The 13,485-nt window shown below is 40.1% G+C and overlaps 1 protein-coding gene across 4 annotated transcripts in view; it reads right to left on the bottom strand.

Moving 5' to 3' along the window:
- Positions 1-1,958: 1,958 nt before the first annotated feature.
- The window catches only part of NRIP1 (nuclear receptor interacting protein 1), a 73,415-nt gene continuing 61,888 nt past the window's right edge, over positions 1,959-13,485 (bottom strand). For all 4 annotated transcript variants that reach the window (XM_041480203.1, XM_041480205.1, XM_041480204.1 and 1 more), the window contains one exon: positions 1,959-10,787. In XM_041480203.1, coding sequence (XP_041336137.1) covers positions 6,944-10,429 — 3,486 coding nt within the window. In that variant the 5' untranslated portion in view covers positions 10,430-10,787 and the 3' untranslated portion in view covers positions 1,959-6,943. The remainder of the gene's footprint in view (positions 10,788-13,485) is intronic.

Genomic DNA, 13,485 nt, shown 5'->3' with positions numbered 1-13,485 from the left:
TTCAAACCCACATTTTTTCCTTGGCAAGTTTACAGTCAGTGAAGAATAATTTGCTTTACTTTTCTTATTTAAAGACACATCTGTACTACTGCAGTAAGTTTCTCTACTCCTACAAAGGCTTCCACAATGCATATCTCTGCAAATGATCTATCAGAGTCCACACCTGTCCTTGACACCCACAATGCTACAAGCTCATTTCACTCAAGAGCAGAGAAGACTGGGGTGCCAAGTCCCACGAACACTATTGCTGTCCCCTGCCCCCCAATTTGGAAATCTCAAGCAGAAATGAAAATTCCTTCATCCAGCAGCTGTTTCGTGGAAAAGACCCACCAACACCACATTCAATTTTCATTCTGTGAGGAACAAGCTGGGGACCAACACGATTCCATGTGACCGCAGATCTGTCTGTGAAGAGTTCACCAGCAGTGTGAAGCACTTTTGAGTGAGTTCATTCTGAATCACCAAGCAAATGCTGTTCACATTCCCTCAGAGGAGAATGGTTCTTGGGATATCACACCCATTCCACATCCTGGTACCCCACAGGCTCTTCAGCACACCCTACGCTCAGCTCTGCAGCCCTGCTTGTTCTGGTAGACACTGTGCAAGTTTTACTTGGTGTCATAGCACAAATGAATAAATGCAGGGAATTTACTAGTGCCTGAAATCCCCACCAAGTAATACCAGAAAAGTCAGAGATATTCAGGTGCTCCATGGAACTGTCCCAGGGCATCACCACTGAAGAAACAGAGGTAGAGCATTGGCTTTGCCCGGTGGCAAAGCTCAAAACTGAAAGAAACACAGCACTGATGAAACCACGTATTTCAAGACATTATTTCCAAGCTGCACTGCCATTAGATGATGAGATTGGCTCCTTAGTGATATTGTTTTTTCAGGTGCCTTTTGGCTCAGCCATTGATCCCTCACATCAAGCCTACTTACAGAGAGAAGAGTCTGGGCAGAAGCCGGGTCAGGGTCCTTTTCCTCTGGAGCAGAGCTGAGCATAACTGGTGGCATTACATCCATACTGCAAGGTGATGTATCCAAAGTCAGACAGCATCCCCATGGCTGCTCCATTTTGGATACTGAACAATTAAAATGCTCAGTTATACAGGTCAGGAGGCCCTAGCTCAGATCTATGGACTCGGAATTACTGTTTTAAAATTACCTTCATGTATTATATTTTCTGCCTTCCGGAATGCTTCCAAAGAACCTCAGGCACACAATTTATTGCTGAGACCAGGAAGCATGGGAGGATTCATGAAAATAGGTTTTAGTGTTACCCAAGACAGTCATGACCTATCCTATGTGCTTGCTTGCAACTGTACAGCTCCAGACAGTCTGGACACCCTAGAAGAAAAATTTTCTGGAGAAACAGCACTTGCACTAATGCTGCAATCCATCATTTGCACTAATGTCATAAGCTGACTTAACTCCAAAATACGATGGAAATACACTGTTAAACCTTTGTGTGGGCTTCATGGGCAAACTGTGTTCACGTATTCTATTTATGTTCTTAAGCAAACGTAGAAACTGAGAAGCCTTCTTTGTGATACGAACCAAAGTAGATTTTAGTGAGGAAACGGATCTTTCTGCCCTGCACAAGGGACATGAACAATGTTTTAGCATTCAAAATTATTTTCACGTGAGAATTCCCACTTAGAGGTTTACAGTTTATGGTCATTGATTTCAAGTTAATAAGCAGAAGGGTATTTAAATAAAACATAATACAGAGCTTTGTGAACTAAAGCTGCTAATCTGATTTAGACTGTTTCATTTCCAGCTCAACAACACTCAGCTTCCAGTCAGTAGCCTCGCTGAAGGCTGTGTTTGCCTAAGTTCCTTGAGGTACTTTTGTTGTCAGAAATTTGCATCAACACCATTGATGCAAAGAGCCCACTAACACTCCAGTAACACAAAGTACACATGAAATAAAGCAGATTTAAAAACCATCAAGACAATGCATTTTTCTCATTTATTCAAATCTTCTGCAGGAAGTAAACACTGAAAGATTTAAAAAAACTTCACACTGCAGTATGTACAGTTTTGTGACATCACATGAGGAAATTAATTTCTAATAAAAAAAATGAGACCAGTTAAATTACTGAAGACACATCACAATAAAACTGGTTGTGGTAAAATCCCAAATTCTTATGTATGGCAATGAAAATCAATACTCCTTTGTTTTACAGGGATGGAATAGTCCAGGTACAATATTTTAATTACGCAAAATGGAGTCCTGAACTTACATGACTTATTATAGTTGTATGAGCACTTCATGTTTTAAAAGTAGGTTTGCAATTTTTTTTTCCAGACCCTTTTGAATTGAAGCACATTCTTTCACAAAGCTAAAATACCACAGCAGAAGTCATGTCCAGAAGTGGAATACTGTTGTGTTTTGAACTGACCTGACTTATTAAGACTTTTTTTTTTTTTGCCAACGCACAGATGCACAGGGTCCCCCATGCACTTTTCATGCAGCAGTTAATCACAATTTTAAATAAAAGAATTTTTCTATACATTCTTCCAGACTTGCAACTGTATACATACATGCAAAAGTTTTTAAACCTATGTGATCATATTTACACTTATACATGGAATATACATAACAAAAAAGATTAAAAGGTTTTTTTCCTTTGCATTAGAACAATACAAAATATGTATTTTTCATTAAGGAAACCACTATTTACATCACCTTTTAAAAACCAATTTCAACATATTATAGGCGTAACAAGTCAACATATTTACATTATATATAAATATATATATATAATATATACTTACCAGTTTACTCCTCTGTAAGATGGGGCAGAGAACAAACTGGTAATATCATGTCACTGACGTCAATGAGAGCTGTAATACTTTCACCAACATTTAACAGGGAAAATTTAAACCACTCATTTCTTTCTTTTAAAAACATTTGTAAATTAAAAATTTAAAAACTTCACTAAGAGTAAATGGCTACAAAAAGTAAAACTTATGGCTGAATTCCCTTTTGATCTCATAAACTTCTCAAACTGAGCTGCCCAGATATGTGGTATCAGTAGAGAAGCCCTCCAGCTCTCCACTTCTGCTGTCAAGCATTACCCACCATTTTTTCCTCAAGCTTTGGCAGAGGAGACACTAGAAACCTGGATATCTGAGTCCCAGACACTTCCCTCTGGAAAGAAAAGGCATATCTGCATGGCAATTCCCAATATCTGCGAGTCAATCCCCAAATCCAGCGGGTTTGGGCGCTCCACCAGGCGCTGGTGACGCCCCTCGAGCAAGGCACCGGGCTCTCCACAACGCGTCTGCTGCAGCCCCAGCCCTTCCAGCTAAGTGGGGCAGAGTCAATTCTGGTCAAAGTTCCAAGGGACTGCAACTGCACTCTCAGTCTGGTATAGAGACAATTCCCTAACTCACTTCCTCACTGGTCTGAGAGCTGGAGGCAGCTTTCCCCCAGCAGTGTCTGCTGGCTGTAACTGGGATGTGCTCTCCCTTCCCTCCCTGCTCCTTTGATGGTGGGATCACACACCAGCACCCACTGATCCTGCACTGCTCTGCCTGTACAGCTGCTGCTGCCAAGATCTGCCAAGACTCCATTATTTCTCCAAATCTGTGGTCTAAAGGCTTAGAGGAAACAGGAGTTGCTCAGAGTACCGAGGGCTGCTCAAGAGATGACCTTGGTTTGCAATTCATCTGCAGGGACTGGTGGAAACCAGGGATCTTAGAGCTGCTTGGGAAAACATGGCCAGCCCTACCAGTCCCTCCTGGGACAACAAACCCAGCTCCCACACCCCTCTTTTCTGATGAAAAAGTCCTCAAGGAAAGAAATAGCAACTCCTTTTCACTCACCCATGCTACAACACAAAAAAAAAAAAAAAAAATTAAAGAGCCTTTGGTCCTAAGGTGTCAACGCTGTAAATGTGGATGGGGTAGATTCCCTCTCTTCCCTAGGGAGGGGGTAACACCAGTAATACTGGAGAATTCCATACAGGAGGAGACAGTTGCCCTCTTAGCAGCTGACTGAGCATTCCCTTGGCATGCTGCTCTCAAGGGGCTCGGCCTTGCTACCTGCTGTTTGAGAGGGCATTGTCTACAGGAGAGGAGATTCTTCCATGAACACCATGTTCCAAACTGAAATTCTTGTATTTTAGAGTTTACTGACGTCTGTGAGAATGGCAATACCCTTTTGTTAACATCAACTAAAAAGAAAGCTAAATCCTTAACTGGTGAAACTGTTAACATTTTAACGGTTTTACAAAACTTCCAAAACTAAATGTTCAAAAGTATATATTATAACAATAGACTACCCTAGAATAAATACAAAGGTCAGCACATTGCTCGATTCCAGTGTTATTTTTTGTTAGGGTCAGAATCTCTTCTTCACTCTTCATCTCAGCTTAACTTTGGAGAAGTTTTTTCCACCAGATAATTCCACATCCTCTCATGCTGCATTTTCTGTGGAGCTCTTCAAGCAAATTATAGCCCTGTATTTAGTCTGGGGACCATCTATTATTCTATATTGTATATATTTCCTACCTATATACACATTGTTTCAAGAAAAATAATCAATTAAGACTTTAAAAGACATTTAATGGATGGAACAAATACCATCTTTTTAATATTTCTGCTGGGTTGACTCATATAAAAAGAATTCAGTTCCACTGTCAATCCAAAATATACTTTATCTCGTTAATGATTATTCTATGAGACATCTGAATTGTCATTGGGCTACTTATAAATGCAATATTAAAGACAAACAAAATTTTATTTTTATATTATACTTCAGACAATGACATTTAAAATGATATTAGATTTGTGTGAAGGTTTTAAAATATAAATCTTCTTTGTACAGCCCATTAATATATTATGCTTCACCGAAGTAACATAAAAATATATCTTTAAATTGCTCTGTTATTTCTCATAAAAACCAGGGGGAATGTTTTATACCAGATACTGCCAAATATTTGTGTTCCCTAAAAGAAGGTATCCCCCGGAGGGAGACAAAACAGAATAGTGGTGCATTTTCCAGCCGTCAGACAGAAGAAGTCCCTTTCAGTAGGAACTGCACTGGAAAGAGGAGGAACTGATCTCGGGCTGGGGACAGGGAAAAGAGGGAGACAACAGCTTGCTCTGTCCCAGCAAGCCAGGAGTCTGGGAAAAGGATCTCTGAAACCAAACCAGATGGAAAAGAGCAAAATGCCCCATCACTGATGTCTGCTATGCAGACACGGGATGGACAGAAACAGCAGTTTTTTCGTGTCATTGGCTCGCAATGCTGAAAACAGACAAAATTAAACCAGAGCGCAGCTTTCGTTATTTGTGCAAGCCTACTGCTTAGCTGCTTGCTGATGGCAGAGAGGATTATCTATGAAATCAAGAAGCCACAGAGAACTTTTTTTTTTTAAGGGGAGTAAAAAGTTCAGCAAAACTTCTGCTTGCCAATAGTTCATATAATTTAGAGGAACTGGATTTTGTCCTCTTCCTGCCCCCAGAGAAATAAGGGCTGCAAATGGAGTTAACACTGACAGTGCTAACGGGAAAGCAGAGCCTCACGACTCTTCCCCAGCCAGCAATTCTTTCAAGATGTCTCAGCTCTGACTGCAATTTTCAGTTCCTCCCATCTCAGGCTGATAGTGCCAGATGTTACAAATCACAGCACAGGTGGGGATTGAGGAAAAGGGCAGGGAAGGATTTCTCAGATATATCCCACTATCCATTACAGAACATGACAAAACCACAGTTTTATCCTCCTTGCTACCTGGAAAATTATTCTAAAGCCAGATTTTCTGCAGTGAAAGGGTAGTGCATTAAACCATGTATCAGCTGTTCAGGGAGTAATAAATATTGGCAGATTATAGATTCTTTTCCCTGGTTGCAGGAAGAGGCCAACACATTTTTCATTAAAATCCTATTCCATCTTTGAGTGGAAGTCTGATGTGCTGCTTTAGTGCAGATGGTATTCTTCCACAGGGAAGCAGGATGGTGCTGAACACACAATTCTCTTCATCTCCTTCACAAGCTTTCCAGCATTTTCCTCACTAAATACATGTACTAAGCCTTCTCAATCACACTACTCCAAGAGGCATTTTGGCTTTCCCCTTTTAGGCAGGAAAGTGACAGGAATGTGCCGACAAAAGGACTCATGCAGTACTTGCACGGCCCATGAAAATCTGCCTTTTTTATAAAAACCTAGAAAAAACCCTTAATTCTAACTAGTAACTCATAACTATGGCTAAGAATTCTGAGGAAGGCATTTGTCGAGAGCAGGGCAAGGAAGAAAAATAGATTTACACCACTATTCTGGCAGGACCACAAACAAGATTTAAAAATAACAATACAAATTTTGGAAGCACTAAAAAATACATTTCAGTGCACTTCAATTATTAACACTGACGCAGGTTTTCCAATATGACGAGCTAATACCTTGGACGGACTGCTCCACTTCTTAAAAGTTACTCTTAAAATTTCACAAAACATATTAAAACATTCAGGAAAAAAAAAAAAAGTACACTGTCTCTATGCTCAGGCTTCAAAAAAATAAGGATTATTTTACAGGGAGGGAGAAAACGCAGCATTACCACCACCTAGGCTGTACGCTTACACTTCATGTTATACCAAAAGCTTGCAGAACCAAATAAGACTCTGATCAAAGAGTACTCATAACTTAATCTGATACATACAGAAATGTCTTGTACAAATTACAACCCTTCTAGTTTCCTTGTGACAATCTACTGTAAAGCAAATTTTATCTACATGTATTTTAAATAACATCACCAGAAAAATAAGAAGTTTATCAAATGAAAACATTTCAGTTAGACCATGCTTTTTTTTTTTTTTTTTAGATCATGCTCAATTTATACAGTAGTGAAGTTCATACTCATTTTTCTTTTCTTTTTTGTTTTTTTTTTAAACAAAGATTCAAAAGCGCTGATTGTAAACTCACTGAGGAGGCTGCAGTTTATTCTGGCTCTTTTTTGATTGTTCGCACTTTTTCCAGAAGTCCGTGCACATCTCCATTCACACCACCATGCTGATGAGAGGTGTTACTCCCCATATGGCTGTTGTAAGGGCTTCTTAAGTTACTGAAAGGAGTTTTAAGCTCTGAGTCAGATGTCAACTCCTCTTTGATTGTAACACGAGTTGAGCTCTCGGTAAATGAAGGTTCATTCCAAATTTCTTTGTCATGTGCTTCTTGGTTGCTGACAGAGTTGCCACCTTTCTGTAACATGTAGTACAATATGGGATTGGTTTTGGTCAGTCTTGGAGAGTCCTTCTCATAATCATTCTTGTCCATGCCCGTGATCACCCATCTGATGGGGCCCTTCTCACCGGGCATGGAACACATGCTAAACTGGTCAGACTCCAGTCTGGACACTGTACTCCCCAGATGTTCAGGGAAGGGGGAGCTGGCTGGACTTTTCACTGTTACGGGATACTGAAATGTTCTGTGATCTACACAATTGTTCTGCTGCACAGGGCTTCCCACTAATGATCTTACTGAAGAAATGGTGAATTCAGGTTTATTGATTGTTGCACTGGTTTTGTTTCCTTTTTTCTTGCCCTCTGTTAGTATGTTATTCCTATGTTGTGACAGATCTCTCTCACAGTTTTCTGAGAGAAGCAGCTGTTTCAACACATTAAAGCCTTTACTATCTCTAGACCAACTCCTATTTTCAGTTTCACTATTTGAACCATGACTTACAGCATATTTAAATTCAGCATCACTTCTGCTGAATTTCAGTTCTTGCTGGTTAAGCAAAGGCCCATACAGTGCCTCGGTAGGAGAAGCGTGATTGTTTCCAGCATCAGACACATTACTTTTCATCTTTTTTAATGGGCTTTCCAAAGGCTCAGCATGAAGCTTCCTCTTCTTCGGTACTGTGCAAAGATTCTTGGATTCAAGATGTGTCAGCTCGTTGTTTCGGTGACTCCTGTCCAGCTCATCTGCAGGGTAATTGTCTTGATTCTGTCTCAGCAACCTACTTAGCAGGCCATTTTTGGAAAAAGAGAAATCTTGAGGTGAAAGAGGCTCAGACTTCACCTCCTCGGATGCTGGAGAAGCAGCTGTGTTTCTCTGCAGTGAATGAACAAACCCTTGGAATTTGTTACCCTTGCATTCTCTTACTTGTGCATTTGAATTATAAGGAACATTTGATTCGTCAGATGGCTCAGTTTTTATTTTCACCGTCAATATTTGCTCATTCAAAGCCTTGTCTGTCTGTTCTTGAGAACTTTCATCTCTTAAAAGCATCCTCTCTTTCTTTTCACTTTTACCTTTATTGGGAGTTCCCAGAAGCAGCTGAAGGACAGTGCGCCTTTCAAGGAGATTTTCTATTTCTGAACCTGGAAGTCCTTGTTCAGCGGGTGCAGGCTGACAACTGAATATTTTGTTATTTTCTTCATGCATACTCAATTTATTCGTAAGCAGAGGGCTGTTCAATCTATCAATCAAGCCCACAGGTTTATCCATGTTCCCTGGCAGCAGCTGTTTGCTAGCTCTTTGTTCCTCACTCGACATGGAACTCTGCATGCCGCACTGAGCCAGGTTCTGCAGCAGCTTGCTAGCACTGAATGCCGAGGAGTTCTGGGGACTATCAGTCCTGCTCAGCTTAGCTCCTTGAATTTCCTTGCTTTTGGACAGGTCTATCAAGTGTTTAGACGCAGAATTCATCAGTCTGTCCGGCTGGATGCTGCAGGCATAGGGTGGCGAGCTCCGCTTGACAGCCAGTGACTGGTGTGAGAGATTTATAGGAGAGTCTGCTTTTGCAGAAGCCAGCAAGGGTGGAGTGCTTAACGGAGTCATTCGGTTGGCACTGGGACTGTCAGCAACAGGAGTCCTTTTCCCAGTCTGTACAGTGAACTTTGCCACATCAGCTGTACTGTGTGGTCCCTGAGGATCATTACTCTTGTCTACCTGTTCTTCAGTCTTATGCCCAAGTAACAGCTGAAGTAGTGTTACTTTCTGGTGGGGATTCAGCTTAGAAGCTTTCGGAGTGTCTTTCTCTTCCTTGTTCTCTGGACACGAAACTTTTGGATCCCAGCTACGAAGCAAGGACTGAGTCAGGTTATCCAGTGATGCAGGTGGACCTGCATCTGGTTTATCTGTCCTCTGTTTAAAGGAAAGGTCTATAGGAAGACAGTTAGAATGGGAGCTTTCATCATCACTGCTGTCTTCTGTAAAACTGGGATTGTTGTCCGAATACTCATCAACAGTCGTTGGTGTGCTGCTGTCTTCAAAAATGCTGGCTCTCTCACTCTGCTCATGCCCTTTCACCTGCTTGGTGGTATTCTGGCTTTTCAGCAGATGTAAGAGCAAACTGTTGCTGGGAGAGGTTTTCAGGTTACTCCTTTCCACAGTACTTTTGTATCCCACAGTTTTGGGAGGTGAGTGCATGATTCCCACTGAACTCTGAAACGGTGCCACATTGCCTTTGCTAGTGACTGCTTTGGGGGATGATCCTGCTTGACCATTGAGATGGCTTGTCATTCCTTTGGCCAAACCAAACTGGCCTATGTCCTTCTGAGCACTTTCTTGTAGCCTGGCCATTGCTGCAAGTCTCTCGCTTGCAATCTGATTGGCATTTTGTGCTTTTAAAGCATGTTCCCTGGAGTACTGCTGCAAGTGGGCTTCACTGGAAAGGAGCAAAGCCAGCTGGCTGCACGCTACGCTGGGCTTGGGCGAAGCAGCAGGACTGGATCGTTTCTCTACCATGCTTGCAACAGCTTGTAACCTTGCAGCACATGACAGGGGCTCGTTCATCACCTTGGGGCTGCTCTGCACCGCATGAGGAGATTCTATAAACCTCTCTTTGGGCAGGTTCTTAGTGATGTCAGGCAGGCTGCTGTCCAGCTTCTGATCTTTTGCTTTGCTCTTCTTCAGCAGAGTCTTCAGGTGGCTGGATGCAACACCATAGCACCTTAAATCTTTCTCCACTTGTAAAGAATCATGGCTAAGAGAATACCCTTGCTCCTTAAGACTCTGTCTAATCTGCTGTGACAGAGCAACACTCTGCAGCCTAGAGCTGAATGACTGAAGCAAAGAGGCAAGTAATGTGCTATCCTGTTTGCCTTTAGGCACATTTTCAACCATGCCAGCCAACAAAGCTTCCTTTTTTCCATCTAAATCCACAATGGAATCAGACAACCGCCTTCTCTTTGCTGCATTCCAGTCTTCTGAAGACTGCAACAGTCTTGCTTTTTTGAGGTGCAGCATGCCAGATCCCCGATACGTACTTGTGTTAAGAACTGGACCATTACTCTGACAGCTGGGAAATATATTTCCTGAAATCTTAAAGTTTTGATCCTCCCCACTATGACCAGTGGACTTTTTGTCAACTGCAGTACCTGAGCCTCCTGCTGCTTGATGCATTAGTAATCCCTCTAGGTAAGTTAGAACAACAGAATCCTGGTGCATCTCAGAGCCAAGCTCTTCTCCATGAGTCATGTTCAATAAAAGTTTCCAAAAAGGCTCTGTTTCTGTTCACTTCAAAGACTAGTTTTGCTCAATCAAGATGCAGAGTTAATAACAGGTAGATGCCTACAGTGTTTTCTCAGAGACTTTCAGAAAAAATAGAAAATGTGTTATCCTAGGCAGGCTTCTCGCAGTGTACACTGTTTGATGAGCCAGGTCTCCAATCATAGCAATCAGCTGATATCTAGGATATTTACAGACAACGTATAGGAGGAACACTCAAAACATAGTTTCCCAGAAAAAAAGTTCCATTAAATATTCGCTGCCTTCTTTCTTCTGGAGGCCAGCTTGCTTTTCTTCCTTTTCCATCTCCACCAAGCACATAAAATTCCTAAGTCAGAAACACAAAAGAAAAACAGAAAGAAAATAGTTAGGATTAAGATATAAGTGCACAAAAAATTTTTTCCTTAAAAAAAAAAAAAATCCGAACCCAACCCCCACGCATTGTCTTAGGCGGAGATTCAGGATACATGAACAACACACATTCCAGAAGAAACTAAAAATCAAATAAAGGACAAAATACATGGTATCCAATTCAAAGAGCATTATGAAAACAATTCTGAGATGAAGTTTTACACAAAAATTAAGCCTACTTATCATAAGCTACTACAAGCCTTCACTGAATTTCACTATTCTGCAGCTAAAAATAAGGAATAGCAAACCTGACAGGAAAATCTGAAATCACTGTAAACACAGGTTTTTTTTTTTCAAATCCATTGAAATTTACTTCACAGTTGCATGAACTTTTCTTCTGTAAATGTAAATACACAGGACATGCAGCCTATCACTCTTAAACTGAACTAATAGGAAAAGGCAGGCCTAAAGTCAATGTTTAGTTTCACGTTGCATAAATTCTCAAATAACAGAACAGATAGCATCATATATATGAGTACATTTCTGTTTGGCAGGTGGATGACATTGCTGAAAGTAGAAACAAAGTTGTTGCTGCTGCCCAAGACTATGCACCAATGCAAAATCCAGTATGGTAACACAACAGGGGTGAAATCTGTTGTTCTTACAACACCCAAACACCACAAGTTATTAGAACAATCATGTGATAAGAGTGGGGAAGAGGTTGCTTATGCTCCTGATGCAACACAAATCCTGGTATGAAAATCCTCCCTTCCCTGGAGGATTTTCACCTCTGTGTTCTTTCTGTACATGAAACATATGATGGCAAAACCAAACCAAACCAGTTCTTCCCTGAAATCTTGTTATTCTTCAAGAGTGTATAATTTCTCTATTAAATAGCTCCTTGGATGGGGCAGTGTGGAATAAAAAGCTGTTTTAAAATGCACAGCAATGGCTCTTGCGCTGGATGCATCTCCTCAGTTTCGCTTATAGGGCTGGTCAATGGCAGCACGAACATTTCAGTCACCATACATCAATAACGAGACCGTTACACCATACATGCATCCTCCTTCACTCACTCAGTACTAAACTGGCATAAATATTCAACATGAGCAAAGGTAAGTGTCCTCCTGCATATTGAACTCGGTAATTTGCTTTCATGGGCTGAAACTCCATTGAAAATTTGTATTTACAAGTTTAAAAAGGGATGTACACAAATGAAATCCTTGCCTCCTTAAAGTGAATGAATATTTTATGATTGATTTCCCAGAGGCAAGTTTTTAATTCAAAATCTACAAGCAACTAGAAGTCAGAAAATAATCAGATCTTAAAAATGTAAAGAATAAGAACTACTAAATAGCTGTAATGTTAACCGTCCTTAATCTCCCTGAGCAAATATTCCCTTACTTGCTTTTAAGTCATCTAGAAAAACTCTAAAAATTGAGTTATCTTAAAAAAAAAAGAAGCCAAAACCAAACCCAAACAAAAAAATCTAACCAGCAATGCATTATAGTGTAAATGTGTATATCCATGCATTTAAATATCAAATGCAAAGCTGTTAGCTATTATTGAGGTCTCAGTACTCTCAGAAATACATTAACCAGCATTTACAGAATTACCTGTGGAAGACAGTGTTCCTTCAAACATGAAACAACTTAAATGTTGATTCAGCTAACTGAAAATTACTGATCATCTTACTGATCCTTCAAAAACCTCTGTACCTCTAGTGGGCTTTTACAGGGTTTCAAAGGTAAAACAGAATAAAAATCACAAATAACAAATCCCTAAAACAAACAAAAAACCAACAAGATTTTCAATGAAACTATCAAATATCCAGCAACAGAACAGCAACACAATTAGATTAATTTCCTCAAACATTTGGGAACACACTTCATCTGGAGAACATATTTTTCCAGCTTCCAAAAGTATTGTGTTTAAGACAATAAAATTTAAATTCTGCCAGGATTTCTGACTCTGGTAAAAGCAAGGCTTACAGGACACCTTTAAGATACAGTCCCAGACAAATGCACCATTAAGCCAACATTCAGTACAACTTCATTCACTACACCTTTGGGTAATTCAAAAAAGACAATGCATTTATGCAAATCCCTCAGGTATTCCAAAAGCCTCTTGCAGGAGATCACACTTGTAGCCAGTACAGTTTATATTCAATAACTATTCTAAGAAGTGTTTTGACACCTTGTTAATTTTTTATTTTATTTTAGTTACCCAGTGCTAAGGAAATACTGATAAATTTAATGAAATTGGGTTGCTGCAAAGAAGCTTCTTTAAAGATAATGAAATCTGGAAAGCACTTAACACATTAAAACAGGACATCAGCAATCCTTTTAAAAAGACTCTTTTGATTTAGTGCTGTAGCAGCTATTACAGTGTTAAAATCTCACATGACAATGTCCATCTGAGGTGTAGTCATGACAAATCCAAACCAGCTTTGGAAATTAATGCTCAGCAGGACACTAAAGCAACCATTTAGCTATCTTCTAAAAAAAATACAAACTGTACAAAAGAACTTCCCAGGACCCACTGAAATTTTAATGTTTTTCCTTTAAATTAAATAGTCAAGAAATTACCAGAGATATGTTAAGGGGAAAAAAAATAAAAATAAAAATAAAAAAAAAAAAAGGAAGAAAGAAAATTAAAAGGCAGAAGAGAGAAAG

This window comes from Pyrgilauda ruficollis, unplaced genomic scaffold (assembly GCF_017590135.1).
Source record: "Pyrgilauda ruficollis isolate IOZ18807 unplaced genomic scaffold, ASM1759013v1 scaffold50, whole genome shotgun sequence".
Classification (NCBI taxonomy): Eukaryota; Metazoa; Chordata; class Aves; order Passeriformes; family Passeridae; genus Pyrgilauda; species Pyrgilauda ruficollis.
This window is presented reverse-complemented; position numbering and strand designations above follow the sequence as displayed.